Source organism: Crotalus tigris, unplaced genomic scaffold, assembly GCF_016545835.1.
Source record: "Crotalus tigris isolate CLP2741 ecotype Arizona unplaced genomic scaffold, ASM1654583v1 scf7180000024430.1745191, whole genome shotgun sequence".
NCBI classification, from domain to species: Eukaryota; Metazoa; Chordata; class Lepidosauria; order Squamata; family Viperidae; genus Crotalus; species Crotalus tigris.
Window position 1 is genome coordinate 694,927 of NW_024100597.1, and position 26,973 is coordinate 721,899.

Consider the following 26,973-nt stretch of genomic DNA (forward strand, 5'->3'; position numbering starts at 1 on the left):
TTCTTATATTCTCTATTATGATTTTTAGAGTAAAAACTTGTGGGCAGGAATTTCTTGCCATTCTAGAATCATTTTGATTAAAAATGGGGTGCTAAGTGAAAAAGATGATATGTAGACTGATCTTTGACCATTGAGTACATACTATACAGTATGCAGTACAGATAGTCCTCAATTTATGACCAAAATTGAGTCCAAATTTTTGTTGCTAAGTGAGACAGTTAAGTGCATTTTGCCCCATTTATGACCTTTCTTGCTCCACTTGTTGTGAATCACTGCAATTGTTAAGTTAGTAACATGATTGTTAATTGAATCTGGTTTCCTCATTGACTTTACTTATCAGAAAGTTGTAAACGGTGATCACATGATCTAGGACACTGCAGATGTCATAAATATGAACTAGTTGCCAAGCATGTGAAATTTGATCACATGATTGTGAGGATGCTGCAACGATCGTATGAAAAACAGTCGTAAGTCACTTTTCTCAGTGTCGTTTTAATTTAGAATGGTCACTAAATGAATTGTTGTAAGTCAAGAACTACTCTTGGCAACATATATCCAGAAGACACTTGCTATTTTCTTATTGGAAGAGACAGGATTCTTGAGAAGTATGTAAGTATCCTAAAGCTTGACTGTTTACATCTCTGCAATCTGGATATAAATTTTTCTGAGAAGAAACTCTGCATATGCTCCATGGTAGGTATTACAGCAGGGCTTTTCAACATTTTCACTGATTGTACCACTTTTAGGATATGGCAATATTCAAGTACCACCTAGCAAGGTGTCAAAAACTTGATGACCCCCCCCCCCAAAAAAAACACCAAACCTGTTCAAAGTTGCAATTGCACTGAAATGACTTATGACCATTTTTCACACTTATGACCATTGCAGCATGCCCAGGGTCATGTGATTTATATTTGGATGCTTGGCAACTGATTCATATTTATGATGGTCACAGTGTCCCAGGGTCATGTGATCCCCTTTTGCAACCTTTTGACAAGCAAAGTCACTTGCAGGGCTGCTGGTGGCCAAGTGCTAAGGTGGGACTTATTTCCCTCCCTCCCTTCTTCCCTGCCTCCCTCTTTCTCATGCCCACCTCCTTCTGAAGGAAGAATTTGAAACACCCCCCCCCCCATATTTTCTCTCTTCCATATATTCATCAAACAAGAAAAAGCCTCCAGAGACAGAAAAGACAAACTGCTGAGTGAACTAGCTTAAAAAGGCACACTCTCCTTTAAGAATTAGCTACTGGCTAGAAAGCAAAGTTAAGGAATGCAGCCAGCACTTTAAAAAAATGTAGTAAGTATTGGCTGCCGGCTAAAGCAGCCTCCCCAAATGGCTCGATTCATAAGTAAAGGAATGCTACAGGCAAAATCCATTCAAGAGAAAAATACTTCAAAATCCCTTGCAGCAAAACTTACAGCTAACAATAGCAGAGCAATAGAAGCTAACAGGAGACATCAGCCATCAGCCAAATAGAAATTGCCAAACACTCCTTAAGAACACAAAGCCCACATTGCACAAACCCCAGAACTTCAAAGTCACAAAAGCACATAAGAATCCTTCCACTCTCCATCTCCCTCCCTCCCTCCCTCCCCCATGCCTCACCTCCAGCAGTTGCTGCCTTTTTCATTCCTCCCCCCTGCATTTCTTGCCTGTTTGCTGCTGCCAGCACAGGTGGCTGCCACAGCAGTTGTAGATCAGCTCATGGCTGGCCATCTTGATCTGCTCTCCTCTCCCACCCTCCTCCTCCTTTCCCTTCGGTGCAGCTAGAGCTGACTCCCCCCCCCTTCTCCTCCTCCCAAGGCTGCTGCTTTTTTTCTCTCTCCCTCTCCCGCCCAAACTGCCTCCTTTTATAACCTCTCCTGTCTCCGGCCCCCTCCTCCTCCTCCTTTCTCAGCCACTCTGCAGCTCCAGAGGATTCTCTCACAGTAAGTCCTTGCCTGCGCTGGCTCTTTCCCTCCACTACACTTGGCTAGGCAGGGCTGCGTACCATCTGCCACTCGTTAATGTACCACAGATGGTACACATACCACAGGTTGAAAAGCCCTGTATTACAGGACTGAGTACTTAGGAACTTGATACTGCATTTAATTTTTTTTTACTGAAAGTTTTTGAATTTTACAAAACAAATCCCTTACCCAAACCCCCCACCCTCCCATACCCTCCCCCATCTTCCCCAAACCTCCCATACCCTCCCTCAACCTTCCCAGAGCTGAGTACAGGCTTAATTAAAATTTTTCAAAGAAAATAAAAAAGAAAAAAAAACTTAAAACACATATAAATCCTAAACAAATCTAAATACCTTAAACAAATTATCTTCTCTAAAACATAATAGTTGCAAACATTAAACACACATTATAATATACTCTAAACATTTTCTAGTATTGTACTTATATTATTATCCATCATTCTATATAGAATTCCCAAAACAAATTTAAACATTACTTTCTTTAAATATCTATACCTACAATATAAGATCTAATCTCCCTCTTTCTTTACTCTAAAACACAAAAATAAGCATATAAACATTCATTATACCATTAAAACTGGATACTCTTTTGAATAGTTAAACTAAATGCTTATATTTAAACTTATCTAAAATTTTCATTCAATCTCCATGATCTTCTCTATCAAAAAAAAAAAAACTTAAAAAAACCTATAAATCCTAAACAAATCTAAATACGTTTAATTAAACAAATTAGCTTCTCTTAAAAATAATAATAATAGTAGATCCCATAAACATAAATTAAAACATTAAAATTCCCTTATACCTGTTTAAATCTTTACCAATAACAAATTCCTCCACAGTAAACACATTCCTTCTCTTATCCATAAACCTCTTAAAGGTAATTCCAAAAAGTTTGTAAATCTTAATTCTCCCGCAATCTCAATAGTCTTCTAAGTACTTAAACTAAGTACTTAAACTTAAACTTCTTATCTAAAATTTTCATTCGATCTCCATAATCTTCTCTCCAATAGCCAGTTCCATCCACTATAAACACAATCCTTATCAATCTCTCATCCATAAACCTCGAAAGAAGTACTTTAAAATCTGCCCTTAAAGGTAGCTCCAAAAAATTTGTAAGTCCTGGTTCTCCCACAAACTCAGGATCCAATACTTGTGAGGCTTCCTTAACCTCCTTCTTCTGTTGGTCTTTCTCTTTACGTTTATATGTTGCACAAGTTGTCCTCTGCTCTTTCATCTTGACTTGTTGAGGCCCCTCAAACTGAAATTTCCCATTTTTAATTAATATAGGCTCTTCACACTGCAATTCTGCCCTTAAAGGTTGCTCCAAGGAATTTATAAATCCTACTTCTCCCGCAGATTCAGGAACCAATACTTGTGAAACTTCCTTGACCTTCTTCTGTTGATCCTTTTCTTTACAATTGTATGTTACACAGGTTGTCTTCTGCTCCTCCATCTCTACTTGTTGAGGCCCCTCAAACTGAAGTTTCCCAATTTTCATAAGTGTAAACACTTCAGATTGCAATTCTGCCTTTTTATCTTCCAAAGCTTTAAACGTGGTAGGTGGCGATGAGCATACCCCCAGGACCGAAGTATAAAAGTCTTTTGCTTTAGAAACAGTATTAAGACTATAACGTATCCCCAGGTAATTCACCACCATTCCAGTCGGAACATCCCATCTAAACAAAATTTGTCTCTTTTTAAGTTCGTCTGCTAAAAAAGCAAACTCCTTTCTTCTTCTTAAAATTTTAGATGGGATCTCCTTTAAAATTATAACATCTTGTGAAGCAATTTGAAACCTCTTCTTATAAAAAGCTTGTATAATTTCATTGCGCAGGGATCTTTTCCCAAAGTAAATTACCACATCTCTTGGCAAATTCTTTTGCTCTGCCACCACAGAGTTAACTCTAAATGTCTTTTCAATTTCACTAAGTATTTCCTCTTTTTCTCTATTCAAAATCACAGCAAAGTCCTTTGCAACCATCTCTCTCAGATCTCCTTGCACAGACTCACCCAAACTTGATTCTTAAAGCATATTCCATTTGTTTATATTGAAGCATAAGAATCTCATCTTGAAAATTTTTCATCTCTTTTTCCATACTTTCAAATTTTTCCTCCATCAATTCCACTTTTTCTACTACTTCTTCTATGCAAGAATTCAACTTTTCAAGAACAGAGGCAACTCCTTTTAAAGCCAAAACTATCTCTTGCCTCAAAGTCTTATTGTTTTCCCCTAAAATCGCTTTCATTTCTCCCCTAATTTGAAGTATAACATCTTCCATCATATCTTGCAAATCCTTCACCATTGTTGACTGTGCCAAAGAAGAAGGTGAAGCTATTGATTTAGGTTGTTGCGCTGATGATGACACCGAAGAAGAAGCCACTTTAGGAGCTGTAGGGATTACTGGACGCTTTAGAGCCATCTTAAAAAAATCTTTACTCCTTCTTAGAAATTGCAAAAATTAAGCAAAGGAAAAAAAAGAAGTTAACTCCATAAAATCAAAAAAAAAAAAAAATCCTTCAAGAGGAGATCATTATAATAAAAAAGGGAGGTCAAAAAAAAAGAAAAGAGAGAAAGAAAAAAGAATAATTAAATAGAAAAAATCCATTCCATTTTTTAAAAATACAAAAAGTACAAAAAACAAAACAAAAAAGTACAAAAATAATAATACTAACACTCCATTCCAATCATTAAAAAAAGAACAAAAAAAAGGGAAAGGGAAAAAAGAAACCCCCAAAAGCCTGCCGGTCGCCATTCTACCTTCCGAAAAAAAAACACCGAAAGGCTTGCCGATTGCCATTTTACTTTTCCTTTCAACAAAGGAAAAAAAAATAAAAAGAGGGAATATAAAAGTAAAAATAAATCTTTAAACTTAAAATCAAATAAAATCAAAGAAAGCAAAAACTAAATCCTCTACTCAGCTCTGTCCGCTTCTAAAAAAACCTCACCAGTTAACTTTAATCGCGGAGGTGGTTGCAGCGGCTTGTTTTGTCCCTAGGGACAAAAGCAGCTGGGAAGCGGAGACAGTCTGAACTCCGTGGGAGCACTCTTTTCACCCCCCCCAAAAAAACTTTGGGGGTGCATAAGAGGCTCTACCACTATTCAGACACCTCTCTATTCCCCCCCCCTTTGCCCGGGAGGGGGTTTTTGAACCGCTGAACAGCTGATGTCCGCTGTTCATAGCGATTCAAACACTTACCCAGGAGGACGGCTACAAAGTAGCCGCCATCGCGCGCACAGATCCACCGGAAGCTCGATACTGCATTTAATTCATGGAGCACATTAAGATTTAGTCACAACTCCAACTTCTCCGCTAGAATTTAAACTCCAAATTATAAAAAGAAATATTGCAAGATTTCATAAAGCAATCAGTAGCATTTCTGATATACATTCAACATCAGAACATGAAAACTGCTTTAGAGACAATATGGAGTAATTTGTAGATTTCAATTATATGATCGATAAATGCAAAACTAATGCTCAGTCCTGGATCACAAGGAATATAGAAGGCCCCAGTCCAATCTCCACCATCTCCAATTAAAATGACAGGAAACAGATATGAAAAATTCCTGAATCCCTGGACAATGACACCTTGTTAGATAAATAGGACTATATAGATCAGTGAGCTAGTGTAATACAGCTTTCTGTTATTAAAATAACACATTGTTGTCATCTTTCAGATGCAACATTTCTTCTCAAAGACCATTTCTTCCTTCAGTAACTGATCTCTACACTTCTCCAGAATTCTTCCACTGCATTATATCATTTTGAAAGTGAGGGGGAAAAATAACAAGATGCAAGAATTTGCAAGAATTATTTTGAACATTTTAAAGACTGCTCCAAATTCTGGAGGAAAACTGATCATGCATCCCTCTAGCAATCATTTTCTAAAAGTTGCTAGACAATTCCTTTTCAGAAGATCTACAGAATAAAATGTTATTTCCAATTTTAATTAGCATTCTAAGTATTCAGTTGCTGCCCTCTTTCTTCTTGCTGTTAACAGTATTTCATAATGGAGCTCTAGGAATGTCTGGAATTATAACAGCATATATATATTAAAAGAATAGTCCAAAAGGAGAACCTTTCCACTCCCCCCCCCTTTTTTTTTTTCAAGTTTCTCTCTTTAAGTTTTGGAAAACAAAATAGGTATTGCTTTACATTTTATGTGATTTTTTTTTTCTTTAACCATCTTCAGAAACAGAAATTATTTTGGAAATTGAATATTTGGAAAGAAACTGCAGGATCAAGAAACCAGGCAAAGTATTTACTGCTTTTCAGTTCCAAAGCAATATTTGTAGCACAACTTTTCTGTTTAACTTATCAATGCACAAACAAAAATTAAAAGTTGATCTTGTTTTATTGAAATAAGCAGAAAGAGCTTTCAAGGCTTTGTAATGTGGCACTTTCATAAAAGCACTTGCATTAAGAAAAGTGTACTCTGTTCTCATGCTTATTAATAAGATTTAAAGCAATGAAGAGCTCTAAATATTTTTTTAAAATAAACGTTATTGTTAAATTACAACAAATTTATTTTTGAAGTGAACCATTTTTGATCTTAATAGCAGCAATTTCTTCAAAGTGCTTAACAGTTAGTTCAAAAGTTTTTTAAAAAAACAAAAACAAAACGTGCTTTTAAGTGGCATTTTCTGATTTTATGCTCCATTACCAAGGAACACCCCCCAAGCTCAATTAGCACTATTCCATAAATCCAAATTAATAACAAAAAGTCTTACAAAGGCACAGGAAAGGGAACTGGAAGATAAAACAAAGATAAGTATAACCAAGAAAATAAAATGTTTAGGGATCTGGCTTACAGTGAAATGTTCCTCGATTAAGGAGGACAATTATGATAAAATATTACACCAGATAAAAAAAGTTTTAGAAAATTGGGGAAATTTGCAAATTTCATTTTTAGGGAGGACCGCTCCGGTCAAAATGAATGTATTGCTAAAAATATTATTTCTGTTCCAGGTTATTCCAATAAAATTAGGAAAAACATTCTTTCAAGAATTAAATAAATTGGTCACTAAATTTATATGTCAAAGGAAAAAACCCAGGATTAAATTAAAACTCTTGCAAGATATGAAAGATAAAGGGGGATTGGCGTTACCAGAGTGGGAAATATACTACCAAGCATCGAGCTTAACTTGGCTAAAAGATTGGATGGATTTGAAAAATACTAGAGTTTTAACAATAGAAGGACATGACTTGCAAGCAGGGTGGCATGCATTCCTATGGGACGAAAAACATAAAATACACAGATACTTTCAAAGACACATAGTTAGGAATGCATTGCTACAGACTTGGGAAAAAATAAAACAAAAACATTATATAAGAATTCCAATGTGGTTATCCCCAACAGAAGCTCTGAAATACCCAAACCTATTGGATATAAATAACATAATTAGATACAAGGAATTAGTAAATGAACAGGGAAATCTGAAAACAAAACAAGAATTGGAACAAGATATTGGCAGAGAGATTGACTGGTGGACATTTACACAAATTCAATCTAAATATACAGAGGGCAAAAAATTATATGAAATCCAAAAAGAGCCGCAAGAATTGGATAAAATTATTCATGGAACAGAAATAAAATTAATTAGCAATTTATACAAATACCTATTGAGATATAAAATGGAAGACGAGGTTGTCAAAGACACAATGATTAGATGGGCAACAAATTTCGGATATAATATGGAATTGGAGAAATGGGAAAAAATATGGGAAATAAATATAAAATTGACTATGTCGGTGGCATTCAAGGAAAACCAGTTGAAGATGTTTTACAGATGGCATCTTCCACCAGCAAAGTTTGCCAAGATGTTCCAGAACAATTCGCCAACATGCTGGAAATGTAAAAAAGTATATAGAACATATTATCATTTATGGTGGACATGCCCAGTTGCAAAAAAATACTGGTCTGCAATAAGAAAATGGATCGAAGAAATAATAGATCAACCCGTAGACTGGAAACCAGAGATCTTTTTGTTGGGTATTTTAAACAGAAAATATAGTAAAGAAATATGGTACTTAATTTTACATATAATAACAGCGGCAAGAATAGCATATGCATAGTGCTGGAAAAATGAGAATATACTATCAGAGGAAGGAGTAATAAGAAAAATCCTGGACTGTGCTGAGATGGATAAATTAACAAAAGAGATAAAAGAAAAGAAGACAGAGAGTATTATATAACATGGAACAAGTGGTATATCTGGTTGGAGACTAGAAATAATAGAGGAGAATAAATATGGAAAGGTTAAAGTGAAAATATGTGTATAATAATGTATAATAATAATATGAATTATTCTTAGTAAGAAGTAGAACATGAAGGAAGAAAAATGTAAATAAGAAATAACAGGGCAATAAGGACAAATATTCTAAAGAATAAGGGGGGAAATGCAAATAATAGATTACCGTTACGCAATCGCTGTAAAAAAAAAGGGAGAGGAGTATATATTGTGTGTGTATGTGTGTTATGTTTTGCTTTGTTTTGTTTTGTTGGTTAAAAAAAAAGCAATATTCCAAAATATACATTATATTATTTTCCATCCTTATTGTCAAAGTATTTTTAGAGTTACTACCCATCATTAAACTGTTCATAACTAAAAATATATTTTTAAAAGATTTGAGAATGCTTTCCTTCAACAAGCATTTACAACTCATAACATTACATGGAAATAGATTTGATTGTATTCTGTTTTCCCTCAAGTTATTTTAGGCTATCCAACCCCAGGCAAATAATATCCTGCCCACTATTTTTAAAGTCATGTTTGATTTAAACCTTGAAGGGAATGAGTTCATCATAATATCAAGGCAGAATAAAATCATGACATGGGTAAGTAATACAAATAAACCAAACCCTACCTTTATAAACCTTAATAATGCAAAATCGAAGAGACAGTAGCAGACTGCTGGTTAAATTGCAAACGATAAAAATTTCAGCTGGAATTATCAAATAACATCCTCATCAAAATTCAATATCATTCTTTATGGGTTTTGCCTTTGATACAAGATTGCTACTATTTTAAAATCACTGGTTTTGAATTTTAAGATATGTTCTCTTTTTAATGAGGTAATTATATTTGATTGTTCCATTCTCAAAGTTATCAGTTATCTCATTCTGAAAACTGAACTATTACATGTATAGATTGTTGGGTGTTATCATTTATTCCAATTAAGTAACTTATTTAATCAAATCTTAAGTGAAAAAACATCAGAATATTTCTCAACCAACTTACTTCATTTGGAGTCTGCACAAAAATTATATCGACTAGCACAAAATATTTTTTCTCCACAAACTGAGTTTTTAGTGCGTACAGATACTTACTTCTCATTTAATATTGGTTCAGGTTAAAAATGCAAAAACATGCCTTTAACTATGATAGCCTATAGTGGATTTAGAGATTTTCATACAGCAAAAATAGAAATATTACTCAGGTTATATTTGTAGAACTTGGGGACATCATTAGAAATCACATCAATAATTAGCTCCTAAAAGTAAAATTTAAGAAGCTTCAACCCACGACTCTTAGAAGAGAGGCTTATAGTAAACCTCCCTTGAAATTTGGGTATATTTGTGTGTTTTTATGTTTGTATAAAGCCTTGAAAACAGTATTTAGAAATAATTGCTTAATTTGTATCTCTGTGAGACATACCTGGGACATATTCTATATACTAAGATCTAAACCAGCGGTTCTCAACCTATGGGTCGCGACCCCATTTGGGGTCGATCGACCATTTTACGGGGGTCGCCAAACAATGCGATCCGCCATTTTCCCCCCTCAGGGAGCGCCGCCGCGCATGCGTGCCGCGCATGGGGGCGGCACCGCATATGGGGCGGCACCGCGCATGCGCGTTGTGCCGCACATGCGCGGCACGTTTGTGTGACGGGGGTCGCCGTCACACAAACGTTGAGAAACGCTGATCTAAACCAATCATATACATACAAAAGCCATAAGACAGGATGGGGGAATCCATGCCATATCTCACAGCTGGGGGTTTTTTAGACTAATGGAATTATTTTAAACTTTTGAACTTATTTTTGCATTTCAAAGTGAGTTTAATGTTTGTGGAAAGGAGAATGCTGTTTGAGAAACATCACCCATAGTCTCCTGGAGCACAATTTTTTTAATGTCATCTTTTATAATTCAGGTGATATTCCAAATATATACTTAGAAAACTTTTTAATTTTTCTATTCATTCTGAGTTTTTTTCAATTTACATAATTTATTTTACATTGCCAGAGTTTTGTTTAAATTGATAAGCTTTATTTATTTTGGCACCTTGTATTAACAGTAATACAGAATAGGAAAACATTAAAAGTCTCTTTCATCATTTATTGTGGATACTCTTCTTGTTACATAGCTTTTTCTAGAAGAAATCCCTGCCCTCTGCTGAAAAGGCCTAGAAACAACTAATATTTTAACAGAACTCTTATCTGGAAGAAGGACATCCTGGGAAGAATTCTTTTAAATATTTTTCCTTTCCTCTTGTCTCCTCTGCAGCCACCTATCCCTGGCCTTCTTATTCTAGCATTAAAATCATTAATTATGGTTACTGTGTTTGTGCTATTCTATGCAGTAAGGATAAATCAAATTTAAGAAAATCCAAATCAGGTTTCTGTAAAATATTAATGAAAATGATATCTCTTTATTGAAAGCACTATGGAGTTTTCATTCAAGTTACCAAATTGGATGGTTCATCTGATCTATATTATATTATTTAAATAATATGTTATCAGTATCTCAGAAGCAGCATGCCAGAATTTCTATCACATATTCTAAGAGAAGTGTCAACCAAACACAAAAGTTTATCTTCCCCCTGTTGATAAGGTTAAAATGTATTTAAAAACTAACCCTATTTTTATTTTCTTGGAAGTAGTTCCTATTCATTTCATTGGAACACACATCTATATGTGTTTTTAAAAAAAGACATTTTCAAACATAAATATTAGAGGTTTAAATTTTATTCACACTCTGAAAAGAGCATCAAAACAGTGTAAATCAGAAAGATTCACATGGAATCAAAAATGTCAATTTCAGAAAGAACTGACTTATTGAAATAACCAGTGAAACTGAGACATATCCCTGATATGAGTGTTTCAGTATTTCATCCCAGTGTCAAAAAGTATGACACCGTTTTAATTTTTGAATAAATGTTCATATGAAAGATGTATACAATACATCAAATGCTATACAGAGCCCATTTCCATATGATATACATTATGCTGTACATCATTAGATTCTAAAAAAAAAAAAAAAATTCCTTTAATGTTCATTGAAACATTTACTTAGATTCCTGATATCAGCAGAAATGGGTATATTTTATGACAATGACACTTATGTTCTAAAAGTTAACAATACAGATATTTGGTTGCCATCTTACACAACTTATTTCCAGAAGGCACTAAATAGTCTGCTTAGTCCTATTTGGGTCCCACACGCAAAAAGAAAAAAGAAAAGAAAGAAAAGAAAAGAAAAGAAAAGAAAAGAAAAGAAAGAAAGAAAGAATGAAAGAAAGAAAAAAGAAAAAAAGTATGTTCCATTCTTCATAAACCATAACTTTGGTTTTTCATGTACAAACTGTTGTCATCAATTTTATATCTGGTCTTAAACATTTTGAAAAACTTCAGTACCAATTAATAATGCCTCTGTGGCTTGGGGCTACTTATGCTGTAAACTATTAGTACCGTAATGATGAAACTATTTCTATTAGCAAATAAAGCATAGGAAACCAAATCTGAACTTTAAAAGAAAAAAAAAAGCATATTCTCACTACTATAGATATATTATTTTTTTTTATAAATCTTTAAATTTTATAGGAGCAAGGCAAAACAAAAAAACAGACAGAATCTGTTATCCTCATTGTTTTGACCTATTTGGAAAGCATTATAAAACATATACATATATATATATATAACATTTTTTTCTTTCTAAAACATTTTAACCATGTAGATTCAATGTTTATTATAAATCAAAATTATTGTTAAGGTCCTTTAAAGACAGCTTTTTTCTTCAAAGGTAACTTTAAGGACATAAAAGAAAGGAAGGCAACAACTGTAATTTAGCAGAATAGTAACAGATTTTAAATGTTTTTATGAAGTAATAAAAAAAACCTTTAAGGGTAATTTTGAATAAGAAGGGCAAACTTTATAACTGATCCATACAGTACTTAAATTGACTTTAGCTTTTGTAAAGTCATTTGGCATGTATAAACTGACCATTTTTAGATGGATACTTGTTCTCTTATACAGTATATTTGTTATATGACAAAGCTACAGCAATTTTAGCTAGTCTTTTGTGATATTTCATTTTCATTAACTGATTCTTCTGCATTTCCATGACGTTGGTTGCTCATTCTGCAGCCTTTTCAATTTGGGCCCAAGAAACAGCCACCAAACAAATCCCAATACTACGCATATTATGGATTCCACATAATAACCATCCAAAGTAATAACACAAGATCCACCTTCCTTTGAGCAAAGCTGTAATACAGAAAAACAGAAGAGATAGGGAACAAGTGATAAGTATATCAGGTGTAGATAAACAAATTGCTTTTGACGTATGTAACACATTAAAACTTTTTTCTGAATGCGTAACTGGCCTTCCATTTCTTTAATGTGCATGATTTAAAAAGTGTGTACAATATTAAAAAATAGAGTAAGCTGCTGAGAATATTTGTTGACAACCCACAATCTTTGGCCTAATTTCAAAAATCTTTGTAAGAATATAGTTTTACCTATTATATGGAGAAGAAAGGAACACTACAAAAGTGGAGATTTACTTAAATGTGAGAATAGCTAGGGATGTTTTAATTTGGATTTTTTTTTTTTTTTTGCTGAACAGGAGTTTTGTCTTCAGGGCCTAAACCAGGGGTCCTCAACCTTGGCAACTTAAAGACTTGTGGACTTCAACTCCCAGAATTCTTTGCTGGCTGAGGAATTCTGGGAGTTGAAGTCCACAAGTCTAAAAGTTGCCAAGGTTGAGGATCCTTGGCCTAAACAAAACAATATTATAATTACAAAACAGTTCAATAAAATTAACTCATTAGAGGTAGTGCTTGACTTACAATCACTATTGGGACTTGAATTTTGGTCCTAATTTGGTCCAGGTACCCACATGACTGGACTCCTTTTACCGTTTTTGAAACAGTCACTAAGCAAATCATGCAATTGTAAGTCTGAATCATGCCGTTGTTAAGCAGTCACACAGTTGTTAAGTGAAACCATTCTCCAAATTGGGAGGGGAGATGGCAGAAACCAGCCAAAAATACAGCAAATCTGTCACATGACCGTAGGATGGTGTAACTAGTCAAAAATGCTCATTTTTAAGGGCCTGAAATGCAGTCAAGTAATTGGGGGGGGAGCATGACATTTTACAATGGCCAGAAGTAGAGTAGAATAGAATAGAATAGAATAGAATAGAAGCTGGAAGGGACCCTGGAGGTCTTCTAGCCCAGCCCCCTGCTCAAAACAGGAGAACCTATACCATCTCTGACAGATGATTGTTCAGTCTCTTCTTATGCTTTTCAGGCTGTGAAAAGAACTCTTTCCAAGACCATCATAATTTCGAACAGTTGTTAAATGACCTGTTGTAAGCTCAGGACTGCCTACCGGTAGTCCTTGAATTACAACAATTGAATCCATTTTATGACCTTTCTTGCCACATTTGTTAAATGAATCACTGCATTTGTTAAATTAGTAACATGGTTATTAAGTGAATCTGGCTTCTCCGTTGACTTTGTTTGCCTGAAAGTTCATAAAAGGTCATCACATCCTCCAGGACACTGCAACCGTCAGTTGCCAAGTGTCTGAATTTTGATCATGTGACTATAGAGATGCTGTAATGGTCGTAAGTCTGAAAAAAAGTCATAAGTCCCTTTTTTGAGTGCTGTTGTAACTTGGAACGGTCACTAAATGAACTGTTGTAAGTCAAGGATTACCTGCATTTAGTTCTATGATTTTGTTCTCCACATAAATTACTGTTTTTTTATTGTCTTAAAATGCTTTTAGTGTTTTAATTGTAATATATGCATTATAAGCTGCCTAGAGTTATTGACAGAGATGGGCAACTATAAAATTGAATGACTGAATGGATGAATGTTTCAGTCAGGCACACCAAAGTCATCTATAAATGATACTTTTATATTGTTTTTTGATAATGTGCCATCAACTTACCATATTTTCCGGCGTATAAGACAACCCCTGACTTTGGAGACGATTTGCATGCTTAGAAAGTCGTCTTATACGCCGGAAACTACCGTATTTTCCGGCGTATAAGACGACTCGGCGTATAAGACCCCCGACTTCGGAGACGATTTGCATGCTTTAGAAAGTCGTCTTATACACCGGAAAATACGGTAAGTGTTCACTTTTAGCAACCACACAAACAGATCTTTTTCAGGTTATTTTTTTCTAACATGTAAAAATATTATTCATGGCTTCTGAAGAAGCTTGGATATCAGCCCAACTTGGCTTGATATGTTAGCTTCTGGAATCTTTAATCACAATTTTCTAGTTTGGAGTAAACAGGAAATTACGATCAATGCAAGGTGTCCAATTTGTCAATACCATTCTGATGCAATGCCTGATGTAAATTACATAGTGTTCACAAGGGTTGTGTGTAATCCCAAGTAGTCAGGTCAATTTGTGATTGTCCAAATGCAGCTATTATGTTCACAGTTAACAATAAAAAATGTGGATTGCAGCTAAAGACTTAATACTTCTTTCAAGAGAATATGGTAAAATCCTACAATTTTGATCATTATGTTGCAACTGAATGCTTAGTGGAGCAAAAACATTTTAGGTGGACCAATGAAACATAGGATCTAGTAAGACAAAGCAAAAGTACTAATAATATATTAAAAAGTTTCTAAAGTGCCTGATAATCCATTTTAAATTTATAAAATCAGTGTGGAAATTTAGTATCACCATACTAACATTAAGATGGGGAATCTGTCTTGCACCAAACTTACTTCTGTAGCAGCTGAAGTCCCACAGCTGTGACCTTGAATTCCAACACATTGCTTCACTGTAAGTGGGTCCACAAGCCACAGAGCTACTGTGGCTGGCCAGTTTCCTCCCAGATTGGATACTGTGTTAAGTAGTGTCATGTACGTTCCTCCAATGAGTGGGTCACTAACTTTGGCATTGAAAGACATTATAGCAACATATATGCTGTATACAGTAACCTGGAAAATAATAAGCACCAAGGCATGACTTGATTTTTATTCAAAACATCCTGCTCTTTCTTCTAGAACTGGGGTAAGAACCTTTTTTTTTTTTGCTCCTGAGAGCACATATAAGAAATCCCAATACATCTCATTCTTATCTCACTATATTAAAAAACCTTGCAAGCTTCTGGTTGTTAATAAGCTCAACCAGGATTGGTCCTTGCATAATGAAATATTTAATTATATGACAAAAATTGCTATGAGTCACAACAATTAATGCATACATCTCCACCCAATTAATCAATTGAAATGAAATTGCACTGTGTGTTCACATGTCTGTGTATACACACACATATACTGTACATAAACATACATACATATACATCTGTATATATGGATGAATTTGTACACATTTCAAAAGTGCTTCTGAAAAACGTTTTGAATCTCCACAACTGCAGCATTTATTAAAGACTACAACTGTTATTTCTTTAAGCAACCCAGCATTTTTCAGATTTTTATGTGAGCCTAAACAGAGATGCTACTGCTTTCAATAATCCATTCATTAAAGATCCAGCACTTCTTGAAGCAATCATACTTAAACTGAACTAATAACTCCATCCAGGTACGCAGCCTTACCTGATGTAAGGCATAACTCAGCAATAATATAATGTAGTAATAGATTGGAAATCCTCCTTCATACTTTACTCTGGGAGTCCACCAAACCAGGAGAGCAAATTCTAATCCAAATAGTAGCCTACAACAAAAAGACAAGAATATTTTTAATTGATAATGTAACTATTCCTGAGATATACAGAAGCCATATGACTATCTGATATTCACAAGTTTTAAATCAAAGTTATGAGTGAGAGGTAACTTTAATTCATTAACAAAAGGGTCAGCTTCTAGCGTGCTATTTAACATATGTGAATTGAGAAGCGCGAAAACACAGAAGCACTTGGCTGATATCAAATAAAGCATTTCTTAAATAAAATTTCATTCTACAAATCACATAAAGCTGATGTATGTTTTAACAGGAAACTATCCTCCTTACATATCTTCCTTTGACAGCTTCATTCACCTTCCAGTTCTGTTCTGTTCTATTCTATTTATAGTTTGACTAGTGTTATGCGTGCACTAAGACTTATTAAAGAAAGAGCAAGATAAAGTTAAAAGCTATGATTTGTCTAAGTCTGATTTGTTTAGAGAAGAATAAACTGGAGGGATTCTCGTTCTATACAAAAACAAAAAACCAAAAAAAAAAGATGAGACCTCTTTTGATTTGGTTAGTTCAGTGTTTTTCAACTTTGCAACTTTAAGATGTGTGAACTTCAACTCCCAATATTCCCCAGCCAGCATAGAACCAATTGAGTTGTGGATGATCCTTATCCCCAGATACGATAGAATTATGTACAGTTGAGATTTGCTACAATGTGTGAAGACAACGTTTTTTATTTGGTCAGTAAAAGGATGGAGGGAAATGATACGTGCTTAAAGAATATAAAGCCTCAGACACAAAGAAACCTGCTGTCCTAGATTTGCCGGTTCTTGAGATGTACATTTAACTACTTTTAATAGATATAAAAATATAATTCCATATAAAGAGACAGTGAAATATTTAGCAGAAAATGTAACAATCTAAACATTTTACCTGAAAGGCATGGCTTTATAAAATGTATTCAAGGGCTTTGGCCCTGCTGTATATTTGCTGATGATCAGAGGCAGTATGATTTGCAATGGAACCATTGGAACAGCAAGCAGAGCTAAATGTTCCTTAGGCACCCCTTCTTCTACCAGTTTGAGACCTGTTACAGCATCTGCTGCTGAGAAACCAACCTGCAACATAAATGCTTGTTAATTTTCTCTAAGATTATTAATTTTAAGCTTTTCTCAAATTTGTCTTGATAACTAATTTTATAACTTGGTCTTGCTTTTTCAGTAGCCGGATAGTGAGGTAAACCACTTTTGATTTAAATGAAACTTGTACCCTGCTTCAAATCAATAATGTGAAATTTATTAAAAATATTGATTTGGACCAAAAAAAATCTTATACATCCTGTTTACTGTTATGCAACAAGAAATGTACTCGGACGTTATGATTTTTAAATCACTTTGTTTTTCCCGTCAAAATCTATGGATTTTCATAAAATGTGCTTTTAAAAACTATTCAGCAACATAGAAAAACCAAGCAGATATGCCTTGCTATGCAAAATAATAATTACAAATCTTTAAAAAAAAAAATAAGTACCACTTCGGATTATCAAAATTAGTGCTTCCCCACAGCAATCATGACCCCGGCACTAGAACATTCCTGGCACAGCATTAGGGTTATCATACTTGACCATTTGATCAGTGACTGAAGTAACAATGGCCCTGAAGGGAATGGTGGTCCTAGCACCTCCATTGTCATGTGATTGTGATCTGGGCATTTAGCAACTGGTTTGCACTTACAAGTGGTTGCAACACCCTATGATCATGTGATCACCATTTGCAACCTTCCCTGCTGGCTTTCGCATAGAGTTAATGGGGAAGCTACCAGGAAAGGTTGTAAGTCGCTGGGGTAAATATCCCTCACCCATGCTTTGTGCACCATCTCTGACCTTCGTGCACCATCCCCAACCTTCACTGTGCCTCTCACACATTTCCTTATTCTTCCTGATCCTTTATGAGCTCTGTCAATGCACCTCTCACACGTCCTTCCCAATCTTTGTGCATGTTCCCCAAGTTTTGTCGCATCTCTAATGCAATCCCTCACACTCTTACGCACCCTCCCTAAACTTCACTGTACTTTCCTTGCACTCCTTATCCCACCCAGCATAAGCCTCTATCCTGCCTGCCAGCCTAGGACTTTCAACTTCCTGCCAGCTTCCCCACTGGTTTTGCTCGTGGGAAGCCAGCAGGAAGTTGCCTCACCTAATGATCACAAAACTGAGTTAAATAACAGCAACTACAACTAAAGGAATTGCCATCGCTAAGTGATGTCCTAGCACTCTATAAATGCATCATTTTGTGACAGAAATTCCAGTTCCAAATGCCTTCATAAATCAAAAACTCCCTGTATAACTTTCGTGTTGTCATCTGATTCATAGTGATTTAATAAGACTGATACATAAATCTATAGATAAATAACCCTTTGCAAAAATGGCTCAAATTCCCAACTGGAAACTACTGTACAAATTATTTACTCACTTTTGCTGTTAAGATCAGGGCACAAAACGTAAGGACAGCTGGCATTCTGATTATTGAGAAAAGCAGCTTGTATGTATCCATGATTCCTTTTGTCTCTTCTTTTGATGGTGTTATTGTCGTGTTTTCCTTTTTCAAAAGCGCAACCAATGTAGTAGTTATTAAAAAAACAGCACCCCAGAAAAAGAGGAAATCTGAAACGATATTCATTCATAATCCAAATTTTTCATTAATGACCTTTTATGCCAGCCTTTCCTACAGATTCTTTGAGTCTTATGAAACTATAGTGGAACCTATCTAAAGAAACCAGACAGGGGCAAGCCATTATATTTTAAGCATAGAATACTAAATTTCACAGATACTATGACTAGACTTGAGCCATATAAAATAATTAATATATCACCCAAATATGGACATGTGTTTTACAGAAATTCCCTGCATCTAACAAAACTTTTTTATTCAATGGTATAATTCACTTAGATGAGAGCCAATGTAATGTGCTGTTTAAGAGACTAGATTAGAAACTGAAAGACTAAATTCTAGTCCTGCACAATGCCAGCTGGTAATCTTGGGCCAGTTACTCTCTTTTAGACCTAGGAAGCAACAATGACAAACCATTTCTAAAATTTTGCCCAGAAAATTTCAGGCAGTCACCAGGAGTCAAAGCTGATTCAAAGACACCAAGTAAAAAAAATAATCTACTTATACTTGATCTAATATACCAATAGGATAAATTGACAACTTCTAATGAACTTTTTGCTGAACCAGAACTGAAAAGATTGTGATTTATAGATAGTTAAAAATAAAAGTTAGGCTATGGAGAGAAGAGGGTTTTTTTATTTGTAGCATTAAAAGTGGGTGAAAAGTTATTATTTTAGCTTATGCTTGGAATGATGAAGGTTGGATGCTACTTATTGACTTTATTTGTCTGTTTTTGGGCTGTCTTTCATTGTGCATATGTCCAGAACTACTCATATCTCCAATGATCCTAGCACTCTACAATTTTTTGCCATATTTTTTTCTTTCTGCATGTTATTTATGCCACAGTGAAAATGAGCAAGTTCACAGTACAAGCTCAGCCAACATCTTCCTAGCATCCCTAATGATCTTCTGTATTCTTAAGAATAATGAATCAGCAAGATCAAGAGAAAACTTCAGATTCCTCTGCTGAAAAAAGTAACAAATATTGGCGCAAGGGGCTACTCCTTAAGTGAGAAGGTAAAGCTGCTAGACATGTTAGCTGGTTGGACATTGTACTATCTATTGCATGGGAATTTAACATCAATAATTTCATTGTATGTTCCATAAGGAAAAATGAAATTAGTATCCTTGTGAGTATGGAATCTCAAGGTGGTAGAATATCAATGGGATCTCCCCCTGGAACAGATGGAAAAGGATCTCAGCATGTGGATAAAGGACCGAGCCCCCCCCCCCAAACGGGTTATTGAGTGAACCATTAATCCATGAAAAAAACTCTCTCTATAATTTGGGATAGAAAGCACTGAGCGTGATTTCCAAGCTTGGAGAGGTGGGTTTCACAAATTCAACCATTACAACCACAACAGTATCAAGCTGGCACAGAAGGTTGCCTTGCTGAACCATAGATGTTAAGTCTGATTGAAATTGAAGCTGGAGGCTAGAATTCTTCAGTGCTGAAGATCAGCTGGTTCTTGGAAGTTTGTACAGAACAAACTCCATGTGCCCTAAAAAAAAAAAAAAAAGTCTTCCAATAGAATAGCATATGTGATCACAGAGCTTTTCTTAGTGGGTCAATTGGCTTTCAGGATTCAGGCCTTTAGAACTTTCCTGGTACTTGACAATATGCTTGATCCTCCCGAGACTCTGCAATTTATTTATTTATGAGACTTATATACCGCTTTAAGTGCAAGCACTCTCTAAGCGGTGTACACCAGTAAGCAATGTATATATATATTTACATTGCCCCCAACAATCTGGGTCCTCATTTTACCTACCTCGGAAGGATGGAAGGCTGAGTCAACCTTGAGCCGGTGAGATTTGAACCGCTGACCTGCTGAACACAGTCAGCTAAAGTGGCCTGCAGTACTGCACTCTAACTGCTGCGCCACCTCGGCTCAGTTAACCCACACTCAATTCCCATATTTAAACCTGGAGAACCTTTCTTTCTTGTCATACAATACTAACTCTTTGACTAAGATCATCCTACGATTGTTGCACTTTCAGCACAATGCTGGATCCCACTGAAAAATTAGCATTCTCCATCAGTCAGTAACTTCTGAAGGAGAGAGCACCATGAACAGCACTGAGATTAAGACACCTTTTGCAATAATGATATCCCACAGATGAAATCCAATGTAAAAATGCTTGAGCAGTCAGCTCTTCATCTACTGAATCAATTCCATCAATAGGAGATGAAATTGAGTGGATCACCAATCTTGCACTCTGACTCTATAAAGCACCATTATCTGCTTCTTTGCAAATACAGGTATGGCTACTATGTCACTGGGCAACTTCACAATGCAATACAACACTTCCCATAGTTTTGAGGAGGAAAAAGAGGAAGAATGTGCCATGCTTCCTTATTTGATCCTTTTTTGGAGACAGTGCTGCTCATTTCACCAGTAGAAGAAACACTATTCTTTTAGTCTTCATTCTTTTGATTCTACAGTAGTCATTATTTTTTTTAAATAGAGTATTTAAAATACTCATAAATGCTAGTTATTCATTCCTTTTTGTTTATCCCTGCCTTATTCTATAGTCAAAATAAAATAGTATATGAGAGCAAAAAATCTGAAGTGACCAAAATACACCATCCTTATTTCTGCTTTTTACTTGCATTTATGGTGAATTTTGGTTGATTTTTCAATCATTTTCTAGGGCTCTTATACCTAACATTCCAGTGTCAGCAGTTTCATTATCTACAGTTGAATGCTGAAATGTAACCCCCCGCGAGTAACTGGATCTACCTGTATTACAACACTATCTTTGTCTGGATTTTCTTAGATATTTGATATTATTTTCTTTCCTTACAAAGTAAGAGATTTAAGTTTCACTCTTTTGAGGTTACAATGGGCTTGTTTGTTTGCTGTAACTTAGCATATACACCAGCTGTACAGTTACTATAATGCAGAAGTATATAAATTGATGCAGATACATCAAAAGTAGATAGATTTGATAGGGTTAAGAAAATATACAAATCTAGTACGGTGCTTTGGCAGAAGTACCCATACAGGTTTATGTAATCCTGTATTTATATAATTACTTCTATAACAATGTTTTATAGTGCACATTTTGTACAACTATCAAACGTGTTGTATACCACTAAATACTGTATTGTGACAGATCATTTAATTAAATGGCTAATTGTAAAAATTCTAACCTAATAATGCACTGCATTTCCATGATCAAATCACTGATCCCTCTATCAAAAGGACTGGATTAGTTTGGCAATGATTTATTCATGACTGACCCAGGCTGACTCCTTTGAAGTAATGCATTATTTTCTAAATGCTCACAGACTAGCAATCTGTTTTAATTTTGCTCAGTATCAGCATCAGTTCGAAGTTGTAAAAAACAGCTAAAAAAACAAGACAAGCAAAAATAACATGGATTTCAGGATGGTATCATGAATGCTAGATACAGAATCTTAAAAATTGTTAAAAATTCCCACTCTCAGCTGTAGTAGTCTACTTAAAGGAAAAATATTTGAAATGCTTTCTTCCCAAATCGTTCCCATTCAGACTGTGTGGCCTCTTCTCAGATAAATGTAATGCTTCATCCTAGTTCCTCATAAACTGTCACATCAGTTAGCTGGATCCTTTCTTTTAAAGACAAAAACAATGCTTACCCTTCTTCATTATACCAACTAACCATGAAAAAACTCTGTGATGACATCTATAAATATTTGAGGGATATAATCAGTCTGGTCTTGAACTGAAATATTCTTGGTAGCCAGCTTTTAACTATATTTTTTTCTTATTTTGAGTTACCACTTTTTAAAAATTAATTGTTCTGCTGAAGTCAATCTGAACATATTTTCTTTTTGGCATGATGACCAAAGAAAAGTCAAGAAGTTCTAACCTCTCCCTATTACTCATCCTAACAATGGGACCCATCCCTTTCTTCTTTTACTTATGACAGATTCAAACAAGCTCATTTTGTTCCTTGTAGATTTTCTTGAAAACCTAAATCTCATTTTGTATTTTATATTTCCTAACTTTCTTTGCATAGATGTAGTTCCTTGTTGATACGCTCCTTGGTGATTCATCCATCTTTCCTTTCTTATATATCTTAACTCAAAAGTTATTTATGTTACCCACAAGTTTCCTAAGTTGCCCCCCCTTTTTTCCCCTTGCTGAAACTGAGTGCTCTATTATACTTCCAGTATCTTATTTTGAACTTGGACACAACCCATGTGTACTTCCTTGGACCTGGCAATTAATGCCCATGGAAATCCATCTATTACTTCTGTAATCTTGCTGAAATTGGCTATCTTGAACTCTAACATGTATGATTATGGTCCAATTTTTCTTACCATAACATTACAGGTAAATTGCATGGTTACATACTTCCAAAATTCTATTGCTTTTACTTTTCCAATCAGTTCTTCCCTATTGATGAGGATCAGATTTCATTCATTCATTTATTCATACACTATAGAAAAGCTGGCTCCTTTTTTTTCAATTTTTCCATGCTCAATTATCTGAATCTCAATATAATATCCACTTCCTTCATGATGTTATACACACATACATTAGTGTAGCCTTTTTCTTTGACATAATTTATACCACTAAATCTTTGAATACCATGAATTCAATTTCATTAATACTAAATTATATTACATTCCGGCATTAACATTTCTAGCTTTTCTTGTTTCCCATATTCTGTATAGAAATGTAACCTGATCTTCCTACATCTATGTGCTCATTATTGGATGGTTACACATTCTAAACATTGCTCCTCAATATCAAGTTTTCAAGACTCCTTTCAAATACCTTTACTTTCAATTTTCTCTTGCCAGGAATCCCTCATCTTGGAAAAGGATCCCATTATTTAAGAAAGCAAACCATTTCTATTAGCATCATCTGGATAGTTTGTTGTTTACTTCCAGTAGTCTTCTCTCTCTTCTTAGAGCATGTCCTCCAATGGAAAGAAGAAGAAAAAAATCACCTGTGCCCCAACTCCTTCATCCTCCTGTCCAATATTTCATAATACCTTACCATATCTTCAGTGCTGGGTCTCACCGTTTGTTTCCACATGGATGACAGAAAGAAATATTTCTTACTAAAAGTATCAGAGTCTTCAACATCTTTCCATCACACTCCAAATGTGTCCCAGAAAGGCATACTTGTCTTCAAAGACTACCCAGTTGACGGATTGCTACTTCAATCTCTCTCAGCAGGAAGTTTCCAATATCCACCTCCCCTTACTTCCATTCCTTTAGGACAAAGACAGGAATCCTTTCGTTTGTAGAATCTGAAGTGTCTTCTTACTCAATCTTTGAGGCTTGTAGCAGCTGCCATTCCTCCAAGAGTCCAGAAATCCACAGGAAAGCCATGGAAAGTGTTCTAACAACCATACAAGCACAAAAGCTGTACCCAAGAGGCATGAGCTTTTGTGTCACATTCATCTATCTCCTTTCCCGTCACTTGGCATGCCTGTATTTTCTGGGAAGTTTCTTGAGACCCTTGCCTTGCCAGTTTGTTCCTATGTACAATTCAAAAATTCCCTACCATGCCTGGTAAGTGGGCAGGTTTTGCCTTTGTCTTTTTTACTTTCATTTCCAAGAGGCCAATCAACCCACACTTGTAAGATGTAATTTGTCATCTTCAGAAAGGAAAATAAATATGGCATATCACCTGCAAGTGATGAGAGCAATTCTCTCCAATTTCATATTGCTCTGATGAACAACAAACCATAAAAGTGCCTCCCCTGATTTGTTCAACCAATTTTTTTCTCTCTCTGGTTGCTCATTTATCAATAAGAATTATTAATAATTATTTAATCAAATTAATTAGTAGTAAAGTTTTGTGCTAACTACATGCTTGGATTTCTAATATCCCACTCAAAAAATCTAAAGCATAGTCTAGCTTACCTTGAGTGTTGAACTGTATGAGTCTGCATTTGTGGGGTTAAATCAGTTAAACAGAACTGTCTTAATTTTATGAATAATAATTCTATGCACACTAGCTCTCATATGGGGGAAGGAACAAAACTTTCCAATCCAGCTATCAACTTCAAAAAGATGAAAAGACATCCTTCTATGTTCTAGAATCTAGAATGTTAATTTGGAGAACTAATATATTCTGATTGGATAAAAACCTTAGTCATCCATTATATCAATTATATTGATCAGGAAAAACTGGAACCAACTAGTTTTAAGAAAATAATGCTTCTTTCCTGAAGAATATTCTAAGCTCTAAAATTTGGGGACGTTTACCTATAGGATAAACGTAACATATATTATTTGGTTTCTTTTTCTAGGCCATATGTATGGGAAGTTTTGCCTTTTTCACTAATATAATTGGTAAATTTGGACACGGATAAACTAGCTTGATGCAGCTTCATAAATGAGTAAAAACATTTCAGCTATGATATAACTAATCAGAATACTCTAGATATTCAAATACAGAAATACCATCTGGCATGAAGTGCCACATGCCAGATCTTTTATAAAATAACATTCTTAGTAAATATGCTAATACAGAAGCATGTGTTAGATGTCACACTAACTTTGTATTTTCAAAGCTGGATAGATATGGAAACACTGAAAACTAATTATTATATTGTAGTTCTTCAAGTCATTCTATAAAAAAGATCTTGTGCTAAACAGACAACTCTCGTAGATATTGTCATGAGATGGGCAGCAATATAAATTGTTCAATAAATAAATGACAGGCTTGGAAATGAACCTATCATACTTATATGTGAAATTTTCTAATTAGAAATGGGCACAGAAGCCTTAAAAACCATAATACTCTGTATCCAACATTTACCTGAAAGTGTAACAATTCCTTTGGCTTGAGGCTGAAAGCGTAGATACTTGTTGCAGAAGGAAGGTGATTCAAGAGCCAAGAACAAGACATTTCCCAAGAAGTAGCCAGCTGTCTGACCCACAGAATTACAAGTGGATGCATAGCCCACATTTTCTCGTGATAACATAGTTAATGCCCAGCCATCTACAGCTATGTCCTGAGTGGCTGCTAGGAATTCAAAGAGGAAGAAGGTCACAGTAAGGGCCACCACATCTGGGCTTTGGCCATTGACCTCTCCAAGCAGAGAATCCACCCGCACAGACAAGTACATCATAAAAAGACCTAAAATGTACTGAGTAGGCACAAGCCAAGACTTTCGGCGACCAAAGTTTCTGAAGTACACAGCATCCACTAAGGGAGCCCAAAGCAACTTCAGACTGAAAGGCCAGAAAACAAAACTAAAGAAAGCCTGGTCTTTGTAGCTGACATTCTTGCTTTGCAAAATGAGGGGGATGCTGCCAGCAAGCCCCAGAGGAATCCCTTGCAGCACATACAGGAAGAGAAGGAGCAAGATATTGCCAAACTCTGCTCTATAGTCTTGGGGAGACTCCACAGGCCGGATGTGTGGCTCCTGAAGCAGAGCCTCCCTGTCATCTTTCCCGACTGTGTCCACAGGGCCATCTTCATAGAAATCTAGAGGACCAGGCTTATTCTGCATCACATCCAGAACATTCCGATAGTTGCCTGGCCGGCGATGCCGGCTATTATCCTTCGAGGAAATGGCTGGGGACATGTCACAGACGTAATCCAGCGCTGCTTTTCTTCAGAAGCCGAGGAGACCGGTGGTCCTCCCCACCGAAGACTATTTTCCCTAGTCTGGTCGCAGATCGCGAGAGGCTCCCAGGTCAACCCCGGCAGATGCCCTGAGGCGGGGAGAAAGAGTTCGTTCTCTCTTTAGTTCCGCCGGCCGAGTGGGCAGGTTCCCTCACGATGAAAAGGAAAGGAAGACGAATGAAATGCCTCTCTCTCCCTTCGGCATTGGGACGCGATGAACCTCCTTTCGGTGACCTGCGAAAATCCCGGCCGGGATATGGGGGACTCTGTTCCTCCGCCGTCCCCGGCACAAAACTTCGTTCCCCTCCACCGATTTCCAAATCATTCGCCAATCCTTTTCCCAGCCTGGCTGAGTCCGACCCATAAAAGTGTCCTACCTGGAAACATAAGCCAATGCCGAAGGGGCCGCCAAAGCAACAAAAGCTCCGCACCGCCGTGGTCTTACTCCATTGGCCGAGGGAGGATTTCGTCACGAAAGAACTGCCCTATCAGCGAAAGGTCCGGGAGAGGAAAGCGAAAAATAATGAATGGTAGCGACGCTTGCCGGTTAAAGAGGGCGATGTATTCAATAACGCTTCCGGTTCCCGTTAAAGTTACGGGCAATGAATCCAACGCGAAGAAGACGTCCCTGAAGACAGGGCGAGGTATTAGAGCAGCCTTTATGTATCTTCTACGTCAGCATTTCTCAACCTCAGCAGCTTTAAAATATGTGGGTTTCATGTTGGCTGGGGAATTCTGGGAGTTGAAGTCTGTCGTAAAGCTGCTGTGGTTGAGGAACACTGGTCCATCCTATTACATGTGGTAACGAGAACAGGAAAGACGTGGTGGCCTACACAGCTATGTTAGATACCTAACATACC

The 26,973-nt window shown here is 36.0% G+C and overlaps 1 protein-coding gene across 1 annotated transcript; it reads right to left on the bottom strand.

Moving 5' to 3' along the window:
• Positions 1-10,218: 10,218 nt before the first annotated feature.
• Positions 10,219-26,505, bottom strand: SLC33A1 (solute carrier family 33 member 1). The gene is made up of 6 exons (XM_039330665.1): positions 25,301-26,505; positions 18,330-18,520; positions 16,792-16,976; positions 15,780-15,897; positions 14,946-15,161; positions 10,219-12,456 (listed from the first exon to the last, which is right to left on the bottom strand). The coding sequence occupies exons 1-6, from the start codon at positions 26,070-26,072 to the stop codon at positions 12,289-12,291; spliced, it is 1,650 nt and encodes a 549-aa protein (XP_039186599.1). The 5' UTR covers positions 26,073-26,505; the 3' UTR covers positions 10,219-12,288.
• Positions 26,506-26,973: the final 468 nt, after the last annotated feature.